A 14,755-nucleotide genomic window follows, 5' to 3' on the forward strand; every position below is an offset into this window, starting at 1 on the left:
AGGATTTTTATTTTAGTATAAATATTTCTGGCAACAAATGTGAAATATTTGCTATTGTCTTCTTTCCCACCTATATTATCTTTGCAGATGACACCTCCCTTATGGCAGAAAGTGAAGAGGAACTAAAAAGCCTCTTGATGAAAGTGAAAGAGGAGAGTGAAAAAGTTGGCTTAAAGCTCAACATTCAGAAATGAAGATTATGGCATCTGGTCCCATCACTTCATGGGAAATTGATGGGGAAACAGTGGAAACAGTGTCAAACTTTATTTGGGGGGGCTTCAAAATCACTGCAGATGGTGATTGCAGCCATGAAATTAAAAGATGCTTACTCCTTGGAAGGAAAGTTATGACCGACCTAGACAGCATATTAAAAAGTAGAGATATTAATTTGCCAACAAATGTCCATCTAGTCAAGGCTATGGTTTTTCCTGTGGTCATGTATAGATGTGAGAGTTGGACTATGAAGAAAGCTGAGCACCGAAGAATTGATGCTTTTGAACTGTGGTGTTGGAGAAGACTCTTGAGAGTCCCTTGGACTGCAAGGAGATCCAACCAGTCCATTCTAAAGGAGATCAGTCCTGGGTGTTCATTGGAAGGACTAATGCTAAAGCTGAAACTCCAATACTTTGGCCACCTCATATGAAGAGCTGACTCATTGGAAAAGACCCTGATGCTGGAAGGGATTGGGGGCAGGAGGAGAAGGTGATGATAGAGGATGAGATGGCTGGATGGCATCACTGACTCAATGGACATGAGTTTGGGTAAACTCCAGGAGTTGGTGATGGACAGGGTGGCCTGGCATGCTGCAATTCATGGGGTTGCAAAGAATTGGACACAACTGAGTGACTGAACTGAACTGAAAAAATCTTTACTATCGTCTCATTAAAAAAAAAAATCTTTATTGATACTTTTATGGGGTTCCAGGAAAAGACAGAAATATGTCATGTATGTTTACATTTCCCAATCCTTGATTTTCTGTATACTCTAGTTGGGTTTCACTCAACTGAGATTAAAGGAGGTGGCTCAGAGGTAAAGAATCCAACTGCTAATTCAGTAGACATGGGTTCTGTCCCTGTGTCAGGAAAATCCCTTGGAGAAGTAAATGGAAGCCCGCTCCAGTATTCTTACCTGGAAAATCTTAGGACAGTGAAGGCTGGTGGGCTACAGTCTGTGGGGTCACAAGAGAGTCAGACAGGACTTAACGACTACACAAGTATGGAACTCTTTAAGTCCGTGGGTCCTCAAATTGTGGAGTCACAATATGGCTCTGTGGCATGACATTTGTTTGAAAGTGAATATTGCAAAAAGTATTCCCAGGAACTATAGTGTATTTTTTTGCTAAACTGGAAAGCCAAACATGACAATTGGCTTTGGAGAATCTATGAAGTATTCTCAAGTTACACTTAGTTGTACTACGTTGTTTTCCAAATCCTTTCCACCTAGATGTAGAATTAAAATACAAAAGCTGACCTAGCATTGGGACTCAACGGAGAGAAATAAAATTTTTAGTCTTGTCAGGTCATTGATTTTATGACACTGAGTTATTTTTCCCTAGACTTCAAAAATCTTTCCAACTTTTATCCCTCTTTTCCTCTATTTTGTTTTGAAAATCCTTCTGGGGATGTCTTATAGATCTTTTTTTTGATAAGTGTTAGAAGCCTCATGAGAATCTTTCAAGAGCGTGTTAGATTGACAGAGCAAAGGACAGAGTCTGTTCTCAGAACAGTATACACTCTCTATTGTACACACAAAAACTATTATTTTGAATTTTATAGCTATTTGTAGATATTCTGAAGATGATAATTAGGAGAAATGTTATCCTCTGTGATAGCCACAGTGACTCAGAGAAAAAAAGCCTTTGTGATTGACTGTTTTCCCAATTCTCAGAGAATTTTATAGGACTGGGAATATATTTTTGTCTAGGAACTTTGTTATGTTGATATGACAAATACATGGTAGACTTGAGGCACCTCAGATATAAATATTATTGCACTGGAATACTTCTAGCTTCATCAAAATTTACAACATCCTACATTAAGTTGTACATGTACCTCCAGTTGCGCATACAATTTTATTAAAGTATTGAGACAGTAGTCTTAAAAATTAAAATAAAATGAATTTAGATGACAAGAATTTCTTTGGTTGTTAGGCTAATCTTCCCACTCCTTCCTCCTTTAGCGCTTTTGTTAGGTCAACCTAATACTTTATATTAAGAAAGTTAAGGAGCTTTCTTAAGAATATTGGAACTACTTTTCTTTATTTTTTGTTGAGTGAATAAGGCTGAAACATTACAGTTGTAATATAAGTTTCAGAGCAAGGAAATTATATTTTAGGAATGGTAAATACGATATTACCCAATATGTGTTTCTTATCTTACAAAATCCCCACTCATCTGCATGAGTAGAGAATATTTTTATGGTTGCTTCTTTGGGTCCTTCTGTGATCATCTCCAGTGAAATAGGTGTTGTACTGCAGCAAACGAAATTGTTTTATTTTTAAGTAGAAACTTTTTGTTTGGATTTTTTTTTTTAAATAGAAAAGAAAAAAATGAAAACGATCTGTTTTTTTTCTCTACTCTTACTGCTTTTTTACTCTGGCATATAAAAAAATACTCTAACGGCGAGGGGCATGGTGTTGAGTGTGACTTGCCTTCTTTTGGACCTTGACTCGACCTCTGTTGTATCTCTTCCCCTACTTACCACATGTTTTCAGTAGTTTTTTTTTTTTTTTCTAATTTTATTTTATTTTTAAACTTTACATAATTGTATTAGTTTTGCCAAATATCAAAATGAATCCGCCACAGGTATACATGTGTTCCCCATCCCGAACCCTCCTCCCTCCTCCCTCCCCATACCTTCCCTCACTGTTTATAATAGCCAAGACATGGAAGCAACCTAGATGTCCATCAGCAGATGAATGGATAAGAAAGCTGTGGTACATATACACAATGGAGTATTACTCAGCCATTAAAAAGAATACATTTGAATCAGTTCTAATGAGGTGGATGAAACTGGAGCCTATTATACAGAGTGAAGTAAGCCAGAAGGAAAAACATAAATACAGTATACTAACGCATATATATGGAATTTAGAAAGATGGTAACAATAACCCGGTGTACGAGACAGCAAAAGAGACACTGATGCATAGAACAGTCTTATGGACTCTGTGGGAGAGGGAGAGGGTGGGAAGATTTGGGAGAGTGGCATTGAAACATGTAAAATATCATGTTTTCAGTAGTTTATTTGCTGATAAATTACGGAGTTTCAAGCTGGATTTCAGAATATCAGGTGAGCAACCAGATGGGTACCAAAGCAACCCACCCTTTTCAGAAACACAGACACAATGGAAACATTTAGGTGTCCATCACAGGAAAATGAACAGGAAAACTGTGGTATAGTCATACAGTGGAATACTACTCAGAATTAAACAGAACAAACTGCTAATACAAGTAAAGTAGGAAAGAATTTCAACAATATTAAGTGAAAGAAATCCAATATAAAGGAATAGATATATTGCCATAGATTTGTAAATAAATTTTTAAAATTTATTGATTGATTTTTGGCCACCCAGGATGAGGGATCTTAGTTTCCTCAGTCTTAACACTAGACCAGCAGGGAAGTCCTGGGAGCAATAGTTTCTTCTTCTTTTTTTTTTATTTTATTTTAAACTATTCCTTGGAAAAGCCCAAGTTGTGTACATTTTGCGTTTATCTTCAATATTCGTCTCCTCACTAAGACTAGGCATTACAGAAATACATTATTCAATAGTCTCTGGGGAAGAAGTTTTTCTACTACCTTAATTTTAAGTTTATGAAGCATATATTTTTAGATAATGAACTTTGCTCTTTAAAAAAATTTAATGTGTTTTCAAATGTTATTATCTTTACCTTTTTAAACAAAATGTCCAGAACTTATATAAAATGATAACATAAAATAATGATGATACTTACATATTACCCAACATAATAACTGATAACACTGTTGAACTAATCTTTTAAAATTAACATTATCATTGTTGCTTTTATGAGTACTATTTTTTGATGCATCAAATATTGCTGCATAAGTAATTTAAATGATTTTATTGTTTTTAGTTGTTTACAAATTTTATTTAATAAAAACTTTAAAAATTGTAGCAAAGCCACATAACTTGTGTAGAATTTACCATCTTACTCATTTTAAGTGTACCATTCAGTAATGTTACAGATATTTAACAACAGATATCCAAAACTTTTCAAGTTTTTTTAATGGCCTCATTAGTACTGAGTTATGTTTTAGAAATAAAATGAAGAAGCTTGTGATTGATATTTTATGCATCATGAGAAATTTTTTTTTTTTGATCAATAGACCCATTTGCAAGAGGAGTTTTGTGTACAAGGGCAGTTATGGTGCTTTTCTTATTTGTCTTTCCTTATCTTGACAGTAGAGTATGGATTTTATATCCAGCTTCTTTATCTGGGATGTTAGTTTTAGTTAATTCCATTAAGAAGTTCACAGTCATAGTGGTAAATAAGATCAATTCCTGCTGTACTTCAAAAGCACGAAAAGCATGTAATTAGATGACAAAAGCGTGTAATTAGATGTAATTAGATGACCTGTAGCCTATCATAGGGTACTCTAACCAACTCATGTCAATAGCAATGATGGAAGATGTACGCTGGCTCTTACCATAATAGCAGTGTTGATTGTCTTCATATTTCAGAGTAAATGACTTTCGACCTATTCAACATGAACCAATAAAATAATATAAGCACTGAACCAGAAAACGAGTGTGTCAGGAGAGAGACTAAGTCTTAAATGCCAAATATTCAGGACTCCAGGCAGTTTGAGCTAACTAGTGTATTAAACCCAAACTCAAGCAGGTGGTCAGGAATGTTGGTGGCCTGGCTATGCTGTCTCTCAGTGCAGGCTCATCCATGGGTGTGCTTTCTTGCTTGTGTCTTCCTGTCGCCCTTGTCTGGGTTCCTCCTTTTCCTTCTCGCTAGACCTTGTTTCTTATGTCATTACCTTGGTCAGATTCTTGCTCTACTGAAGTGTTAAGAGTCTGATGGGCCTGGGTGACCATGGACAAAAGTATTGGAGTTCTCAGACCGGTTTCCTCTTCTGCAAATGTGGAAAAATAATACTTTTTAAGTTCGTGGTTAGGAATAAGCTGGGTAATACTCAAGTTGAACTCAACTCTAGCTAAGAGAAAATTGCACGTTTTGACAACTCTGACCACTTTTATGCCTGGGGGCAGGGATGGGGAAGTAGGTGAGAAATTTATTTGAGAGTAATCTCTTTCTTACATTTTCTACCAAGATAATTAGGTAATTTTTAAAAATTAAAACTACTAAAGGGTAGGACTTGAAATTTGTTCTCTAAAACGTCTTCTGATGACTGATTTTTTAAAAATTAATTTATTTTAGTTGGAGGCTAATTACAATATTGTAGTGGTTTTTGCCATACATTGACATGAATCAGCTGATGACTGATTTGATAATTCAGACAAATTGTGGCATTTTAATTCCAACCTTTGGGGAAGGAGAATAATTCCCCTAAAATATTATTCACTGTTGAGGCTCTGAGGCATGAGGTTGTCCTGCTTTACAAAATCCAGAAGAATTCCATTTCCAAAGTTTGGCTAGATTTGGGGTTATTTGACTGTTTACAATGTCTCCATGGTGATTTTCCAACATATTTCACACTTAATCTTAAAATGAGTGTTTTCTGCTACATCTTCCACCCACTCTTTTCTCTTGCAGAAACTGTTTTGGGTGATAGATAATAGTTAAATATATTCATATATATTCTGGCAGTTATGTTTACAAACGGATATAATTGTCTAACAAGATGGTTCATTATTTCTGAGATTAAATCTTACTAATTAATTACTGTTTTTAAAAACATAAAAATTTAAACAAGTTTTTTTTCACACATCACCTTCCTTGTATTAATGATGATAAATAAGTATCACTAATCCAATATGTGATATTTATGCCAGTAAATATTGGAAAGAACATAAAACATATTCTTTAACACTAAGTTGTAGTAACAATAGCAAGCATATAATTAGTGCTTACGATGAGTTAAATGCTAGACATTATTTGACTTAAGCCTGCCTCACAATAACACTTTGAGGGAAGCGGTTTTCTCATTTTGAATTTACAGATGAGATTAAATTCTAGAGAGGTAAGTACATTTCCCAAAGAAACACAGTCAATATGTGGTGGATATGGAAGTGGAATCAGTTTCTGAATCATTTTGCTCCCAAATCAGCATTTTTAAGCTCTCTGTGGAAATGGCAACCCACTCCAGTGTTCTTGCCTGGAGAATCCCAGGGATGGGGGAGCCTGGTGGGCTGCCCTCTGGGGTCGCACAGAGTCGGATACGACTGAAGCGACTTAGCAGCAGCAGCAGCAGCAGCAGTGTTTTGTCACTTAGTCTGTATATAGACAGCTTTCTTTGATCTTTAAGTTGTCTGGAAGCTGTGTTGAAAAAAAATCAATTGTGGGTGAGAATAGACTTTGGTAATCAAATTCTTTTACTGAATGTTTTTGCTATAAGTATACAGATAGCATTTCTGCTCATTGCCCTTGCTGATGCAGTCAGAGATGGCATTCTGAGAAAGTCCTTTTTGCTATTCCTTGGGACATATCTTTCTTATTCAAGAGGCAATTCATCTCGTATTTCCTTTTTTGTAGAATAAGGTATTTTCCTTTACTGTACTGTGCAAAAGCCCAGAAATGCACTAAGAGCGTTAACCAAACAATTCACGATGATCTTAAACACTGGTACTATCTATAGACAAGGCATCCAGACAGGCCACGAAGACCTGCATCCCGACCAGGAGGGGAAACTCTAGGGAGGACTCTGTCTACTGACAGTCCTGCTTTTAGTCTTGAAAGAGATAGAAGGCTGGTCTAGGAATGAAGAAATGTGAATTTTAGTACCAAATCTATCAATGAATCTTCATGGGGCTACAGACAAATTGTTTAATCACCGATTTCCTCATTCATGAAACAGAGAAAACAATGATTGTCTAACCAGAGAATTGTCTCTGGTTGGTAGCAGGAGAGGAAGTCAGAAAGATTCCAGGTATGAGATGGATTAAACATGGCCTAGCTACCTTAGAAGATGGAGGGGCTATGCCGCAAGAAATGTGGGTAGCCTCTGGGAGCTGAGAGTAGTCCCAGATGATAGCCAGTAAGAAAACATACACTTCAGTCTTACAATTCCAAAGAACTAAATTCTGCCAGCAACCTGAATAAGCTTAGAAGTGAATTCTTCCCTAGAGTTGCCTGGCTGACAACTTGATGTCAGTCCAGTTCAGTTCAGTCGCTCAGTCGTGTCTGACTCTTTGCGACCCCATGAATCACGGCACGCCAGGCCTCCCTGTCCATCACCATCTCCCAGAGTTCACTCAAACTCACGTCCATCGAGTCAGTGATGCCATCCAGCCATCTTATCCTCTGTTGTCCCCTTCTCCTCCTGCCCCCAATCCCTCCCAGCATCAGAGTCTTTTCCAATGAGTCAACTCTTTGCATGAAGTCAGTCCAGTAAGACCTAAATAATCGAATCTGCCTAGACTGATGTACAGAACTATGATCGGATAAATGGTTGCTATAGTTTCTATTGCTATATAATAATAGACAATTCACTTTTGCTTTTGTATATGTTTCTAGATTCAATTTTTTCCCCCTATTTTGACTCCACTGATTTCCTTTGCCACTGAAAACTGTCTTCTGTCTTTCTTACAGCTATGATTGTGCTTAGTTGCTCAGTCATGTCCGACTCTTTGTGACCTCATGGACTGCAGCCCTCCAGGTTCCTTTGTCCTTGGGGATTCTCCAGGCAAGAATACTGGAGTGGGCTGCCATGCCCTCCTCCAGGGTATCTTCCCAACCCAGGGATCGAACCCAGGTCTCCTGCATTGCAGATGGATTTTTCACTTTCTGAGCCATCAGGGAAACTATGATTAGTTGTTCTTTTTCTGCTGACTTCATCTGTCATGAATACATCTGGTTTTTAATATGGATGAGAAGACTCATGCATTCTTTCATCCAACACATAGTCATTAAGTGTTTGTTATGTGCCTGAGCTCTAGCTATTAGGGATAGAATAGTAAGTAAAGCTGGTGCTGCTTGTGTGCTCGTTCCGTGCGGACCTGGTACCTCTTTTGTGAAGCGGCAGCTGAGGAGACTCCGGCGCTCGCCATGGCGGACGAAAAGCCCAAGGAAGGAGTCAAGACTGAGAACAACGATCATATTAATTTGAAGGTGGCGGGGCAGGATGGTTCTGTGGTGCAGTTTAAGATTAAGAGGCATACACCACTTAGTAAACTAATGAAAGCCTATTGTGAACGACAGGGTTTGTCAATGAGGCAGATCAGATTCCGATTTGACGGGCAGCCAATCAATGAAACAGACACACCTGCACAGTTGGAGATGGAAGATGAAGATACAATTGATGTATTCCAGCAGCAGACAGGAGGTGTCTACTAAAAAGGGAACCTGCTACTTTACTCCAGAATTCTGTTGCTCCAGACCAAGAAGACATTCTCAATTAGAAAACCGCAATTTGGTTCCACCGCATCCTGACTACTACAGTATAGTTTCTCTATTCTTTCATTTTCCCCTTCCCCATTCCTTTATTGTACATAAAGTAACTGGTGTATGTGCACAAGCATATTGCATTTTTTTTTAACTAAATGGCCAATGGTATGTTTTGATCGACATCAAATGGAGATGGGATGGGGAAAAATACTGATTCTGTGAAAATACCCCCTTTTCTCCATTAGTGGCATGCTCATCAGCTCTCTATCTTTATATTCCAGTAAGTTATTTTGCTCTCACTGTTTAACAAAAAAAAGAACAACATAAAAATTCTTGCATACCTTGTTCAATTGGAGAATTTTAATGTTTTTCATTTATCATTGTAAAACCAAGGACAATTTTATAACTTTTTTGTACGTAGCTGTTACATGTAGGGCAATCTGTCTTTAAGTAGGGATAAATTACTCTAAAAGAAATGAATCCTAGATAGTTTTCCCTTCAAGTCAAGCGTCTTGTTGTTTAAATAAACTTCTTGTTTAAAAAAAAAAAAAAAAAAAAAAGAATAGTAAGTAAAAACTACATCATCCTTGTTCTTGTGGAATTAATGTTCTAGTAGATAAAGTAAGTATTGGTTTGGCCAAAAATTTCATCTGGGTTTTTTACATAATTTGCATAATATCTTGTAGAAAAACCTAAATAAACTTTTTGGCCAAACCAATGATAAGTAAATACAAACTATAACATTGGATATTGTGAAATTTAAGAAAGTGTGGTTACAGAGGTAGTCAGTAGTCAGATATATTTGGCTGTGGTAAGGAATTTAGATTTTATTGTGAGGTTATTGGATGGTTTTGAGGAAGGGAATGACCAGATCAGATTTTTTTTGGGGGGGGGAGGGTAAAAGGATCACTTTGGGTGCTCAGTGGTTAATAGCCAAATTGGGAAGTGGATTTGGAAAGGTGGGAAGGCAATAAAAGACGTGGTGGGAGTCACCTCCCAGCGCTAGGGGGAGTGGTGGAGGTGATGAGAAATGATCGAACCTGGAATGTACATGAAGGTACAAGAGGCTTACAAACAGAAAACAAATCTTCAGTTCTCAAAGAGATAAGAGGTGGTTCTTGAGTGATCTGCTCATCTCCTTAACTCCCCATGGATCAAGTACTCGCTCCTGCATTCCAGAAGGCATTCAAGAGACTCCAGTGGTTTTTTCCTGAATGTTTATCTATTTATCTGACTGTGATGGTTCTTTGTTGCAGCACGAGAACTCTTAGTTGTGGCGTCTAGTTCCCTGACTAGGGATTGAACCCTGGCCCCCTGCATTGACAGGACCGAGTCTTAGCCACTTGACCACCAGGGAAGTCCCAAGAGATTCCAGTTTTGATTCAGCATTTCACATATATGATCCCAGTTATTCCTTAAAATAGCCATGGGAAGTAGGTATCTTTATCCAAAATTATTATATATTATGGCTCTTCAGAGTTGTTTGAGAATAGAATAAATTGTGTGTGTGTGTAGTAGCATTTAATGATGAGTTGCATCTGTAAGTGCTATTCTACTTAGAAAACATACCACATACTCTTGCTTTCAAGTTCTGATTTTTTGTTTTGTTTTAAAGGCCATGGCACCCCATTCCAGTACTCTTGCCTAGAAAATCCCATGGACGGAGGAGCCTGGTAGGCCGCAGTCCATGGGGTCGCTAAGAGTTGGACACGACTGAGTGACTTCACTTTCACTTTTCACTTTCATGCATTGGAGAAGGAAATGGCAACCCACTCCAGTGTTCTTGCCTGGAGAATCCCAGGGACAGGGGAGCCTGGTGGGCTGCTGTCTATGGGGTCACACAGAGTCGGACACGACTGAAGTGACTTAGCAGTAGCAGCAGCAGCATAGTTCCTGATCCTGATATCAGAGACCAGAACCCATTAAGACTGGATAACCTAGTTGAGTCCATGGATTCAGGAAAGGGATTTTTACTTTTGGAATTTTCTTCTGCATTTAAAATATTAGATTATGGCCCAGAGCAGGGACTGTCACTGGCTCTAGTTCCGTTTCCTTAAGCACTGTGCCACCAGAGCAATGAAGAGCATCTTAAGAGATTATGCTGAATAATGCTGGAGTCAGAGACAGTCTTTGTAGAACCCCTACTTGAAAGCAGAATGCTATTTTGGGTTTCCATTTCTGACGTTTGATTTTGAAAGCTCTGTAACATGCAAGTAATGGAGTGCCTAAATGTCTAAAATGATCAATTATCAATTCTACACAATTCTTTTAAAGCTTAGTTTTTTATGTTGAAACCATAGTGGAAAAGAATGCATAAGAAAAGAATGTGTGTATATGTATAACTGAGTCACTTTGCTGTACTGCAGAGAATGGCACAACATTATAGATCAACTATACTTCAGTTTAAAAAAAACGTAGTTATTTAATGAAGAAAATGAAACCTAAATATATCATGTCAATCCCTTGACATGTTTTTAGGATATGAAGAGGGGAACTTTTGTTTTTCGAACAATTATTGTGAAAGCCTACCACTAGTCAATGTGCCAAAAACTAAGACTATGCAAGTAAGTCAGAGATCCAGTCCTTGCCTTCATGGACCTTTGAGTTTAGTAGAATGAGGCATCTTCAATCAAGTGCTCACAGAAATAAGTGTATAGCTGTAAACTGAGATACAGTGAAGGAACAAACAGTAGAAAGGTAACTTTCATACTGACTACGAGTAAAATCTTGCTGTATGTATATTTACATCCTGAGAAGATTTTTAAAAAAAGGAATAAGGGCTATTCATTTGGAAGCTTCATTTTAAACCAAACAATGATTATTTCCTCATTGACAAAGCACAACCTCAGCATTTGGCCTCCTTTGTATTCTGTAACGTTGCTGCCATATCACTGAACAAGCGTGGCACACAGCTTGCATTTCCTTATTAACCTTGGCATTTTTATGTCTTCATTTATTCATTCATCCATTATTCTTTCCAAAGAAATTCTATCATCTTTTCTGCAAAATTGCTAGCCTTTGGGTAAATCTCAAAATTACATTACAACAATAAAAATGACAGTTGTCATTAATTACATTCCTATCCTGTGCCAAATATATAAAAATATATAATAACATTAATTATTAATGCTTACAGATAATTAACATTTATACATAATTAATAATATATTCTATAATAATAAAATGTACCATATCATATATATGTAATCTCCTTTAATTCTTTTAGCAACCTTGATATGTAAATATCAGCCTTATTTAATATGAAGAAATGAGGCCCAGAGAAGTTAGTAGATTGCTTGAGGCCAATCACATGGTAATTATTATACCTACATTTCAAATCAGGTTGATCCATTTATAAAATCTGTATCTTTTTATTACACTGTTTTAGCAAGGACAATGATATCCGTAAGGTGGTTTAGTTACTAAGTCGTGTCTGACTCTTGCTACCCTATGGACTCAGCCTGCCAGGCTCCTCTGCCCGTGGAATTTCTCAGGCAAGAATACTGGAGTGGGTTGCCATTTCCTTCAGCAGAAGAATCTTCCCAATCCAAGGATCAAACCTAGTCTCCTGCACTGCAGCCAGATTCTTTACCGACTGAGCCACCAGGGAAGCCCATTTTACACATAATAGTTTATTACAAGGTGGTGTATGATGGGTACCATGTTCCAACATAAGGATTATAAATGGCAGGGCTGCATTTTTAGCTGAAGTAACCATGTTGAACCTACTTATCTCTATTTGCCAGTTTTCTGAATCTGCCATGTTGTCTTTAGGCCTCTCTACCCAGGACAATATTATCTCCCTCTGCTTTATGCAAACACGAGAGTGATTACAAATCAAGTGGGAAAAAGGTACTGCTGTCCCTTGAAGTGTTCTGTGTTAAAAAGTTTTTTCTTTCTTTCTTTTTAAAAACTAATTTGTTTATTTTAATTGGAGGCTAATTACTTTACAATATTGTAGTTGTTTTTGCCATACATTGACATGAATCATCCCCCTTCCCACCTCCCTTGTTAAAAAGTTTTATCATGACTGTACCAGAAAGACTTGCAGTCTTTTTTAATCTTTCATTCAAGATTTTTAAACAGAGAAGTGGCTTAGGGGTAAAGAATCTACCTGCAATGCAGGAGATGCAGGAGATGTGGGTTTGATCCCTTGGTTGAGAATATATCCAGGAGAATGAGATGGCAACCCACTCCAGTATTCTTGCTGGGAGAATCCCATCGACAGAGGAACCTGGTGGACTACAGTCTGTGGGGTTGCAGAGATTTGGACACCACTGAGCAGTGAAGCCAGAAAAGGCAATGGCACCCCACTCCAGTACTCTTGCCTGGAAAATCCCATGGACGGAGGAGCCTGGTGGGCTGCAGTCCATGGGGTCGCGGAGAGTCGGACACAACTGATCAACTTCACTTTCACTTTTCACTTTCATGCATTGGAGAAGGAAATGGCAACCCACTCCAGTGTTCTTGTCTGGAGAATCCCAGGGATTCGGGAGCCTGGCGCAATTTTATCATTCGTTTAGGAGTCTCATGAAGATGCCTCTGCATCCTGTCAGCCACTGCCAGCTGGTGAGGCAAATGGCCATGTTGGCTCAAACTGTGTCTTTCTAGCCTTTTATCAAATTACAAGCACTTTTTGGTGTATGCCATGTAAGTAGGCACTCTCAAGTAGCCTGCATTTGTAGACATATTAATTCAAGCACTATGACTAGAGTGGAGAAAAAAAGAATGGTCAAGTCAATTAATACACTGCCATTTTGCAGAACAACTAAAAACTTCTTAAATTCAACAGATATTTAGACCAGAGTTGACAGTTAAAGCTATTGTTAACAATGCCCCCACTTCCTTGTGATTGTCCCTGAATTTCTTACCCTTCCCCAGAGGCCCATGGTTTCCTGAATAATTAATAAGTGTTGCAAGGCATAGAATGAGCATCAGATGTTTCAATCAGTGGGTTTCAAATTGAATCAGAATTTGTCACGCACATTTGATCCTTGAGCAACTGAAGTAGTGCTGGTTCATTATTTTAAAATATTTAATCTGCAACACGTAATCAATGATTTGATTAATAATTGTGACTAATAATTGTAGATGTACTTTTTTGTTCATTTCAATGAGGAACAATTTTTAAAGTCTTTATTCTATTAGTGAACTTATATTTTCACATTGGTATTAGATATTATAAGAGTAAGTTATTAATAACTACTAAAAAGGAAATATAGAATCAGATATATCTGAAGTCCTCAAGATATTGATGCTATGAATTTACCTCACTTTTTATTATTAGATAAAATTTGTATATATTTAAGGTGTACAGCATGATGATTTGATCTAAATATACTCTTCACTTTGCCCAACCTGCTTCTCCCACTCTAGTAGGCATTGCTCCAGAGGATAAACCATTAAACCTTTTGCACATGCATGCGTGATGAGTTGCTTTAGTCATGTCTGACTCTTTGTGACCTTCTTAGACTGTAGCCCACCAGGCTCCTCTGTTCATGGGATTCTCTAGGCAAGAATCCTGGAGTGGGTTGCCATTTCCTCCTCCAGGGGATCTTCCCCATCCATGGCTTGAACCCACATCTCTTGTGTCTCCTGCATTGGCAGGTGAGTTCTTTACCACTGGTGCTCCCTGGGAAGCCCAAACCTTCTGCATACAAAATCTTCATTTGAGTTTATGTTCTAGAAAATCTGACTTGAGACAGTAGATATGTAGATTTTTACCAAGGCTTAGTTTGGCTGATGGAACTTTGGATGATTTTAATTTTCTACTTTATATTGTTTTATTTTTGCAAATTTTTCTACCTTGGTCATATTGTTACTATAATCAGAATAAAGCAATCATCAGGTATATAGTGCAAAAAGTAAGAGAAACTACTCTATTTGAAACCAGAAAATTTAGATTCTGTGGTTGAAATACTGGCTGTGTGGCTTCTGTCAAGTCACTTAGAAATTCTTCTGTAATGTAGTTCTGTCTTCTATAAGAAGTGAGTAGTCATTGTATTGCCTGAATTTGTCTTGGGGCGGGTACATAATGACTATGAAACACATAAAAAAACTGTAATGTTCTACAGAGATATCATTTGTTTTTTATATTATCTCTTGGAACTGTTTTCTACTGTTTTTATTTTTGTATGTTCATACCAAGTGAGAGTGGTACCAGCTTAAATGACCAAGATGATCACTATATACATTTTATTTCCTTTTAAGTAAAGGTTAAAACTG

At 37.5% G+C, this 14,755-nt stretch overlaps 1 protein-coding gene and 1 pseudogene across 1 annotated transcript; one reads left to right on the top strand and one right to left on the bottom strand.

Annotated features, from left to right (window-relative positions):
• LOC109577660 (elongation factor 1-alpha 1-like) overlaps positions 1-6,816 on the bottom strand; it is a 122,481-nt pseudogene extending 115,665 nt beyond the window's left edge.
• A 1,277-nt stretch (positions 6,817-8,093) lies between these two features.
• LOC139179438 (small ubiquitin-related modifier 2) lies at positions 8,094-8,880 on the top strand. The gene has a single exon (XM_070778861.1). The coding sequence runs from the start codon at positions 8,192-8,194 to the stop codon at positions 8,477-8,479; it is 288 nt and encodes a 95-aa protein (XP_070634962.1). The 5' UTR covers positions 8,094-8,191; the 3' UTR covers positions 8,480-8,880.
• Positions 8,881-14,755: the final 5,875 nt, after the last annotated feature.

This window comes from Bos indicus, chromosome 24 (genome assembly GCF_029378745.1).
Source record: "Bos indicus isolate NIAB-ARS_2022 breed Sahiwal x Tharparkar chromosome 24, NIAB-ARS_B.indTharparkar_mat_pri_1.0, whole genome shotgun sequence".
NCBI classification, from domain to species: domain Eukaryota; kingdom Metazoa; phylum Chordata; class Mammalia; order Artiodactyla; family Bovidae; genus Bos; species Bos indicus.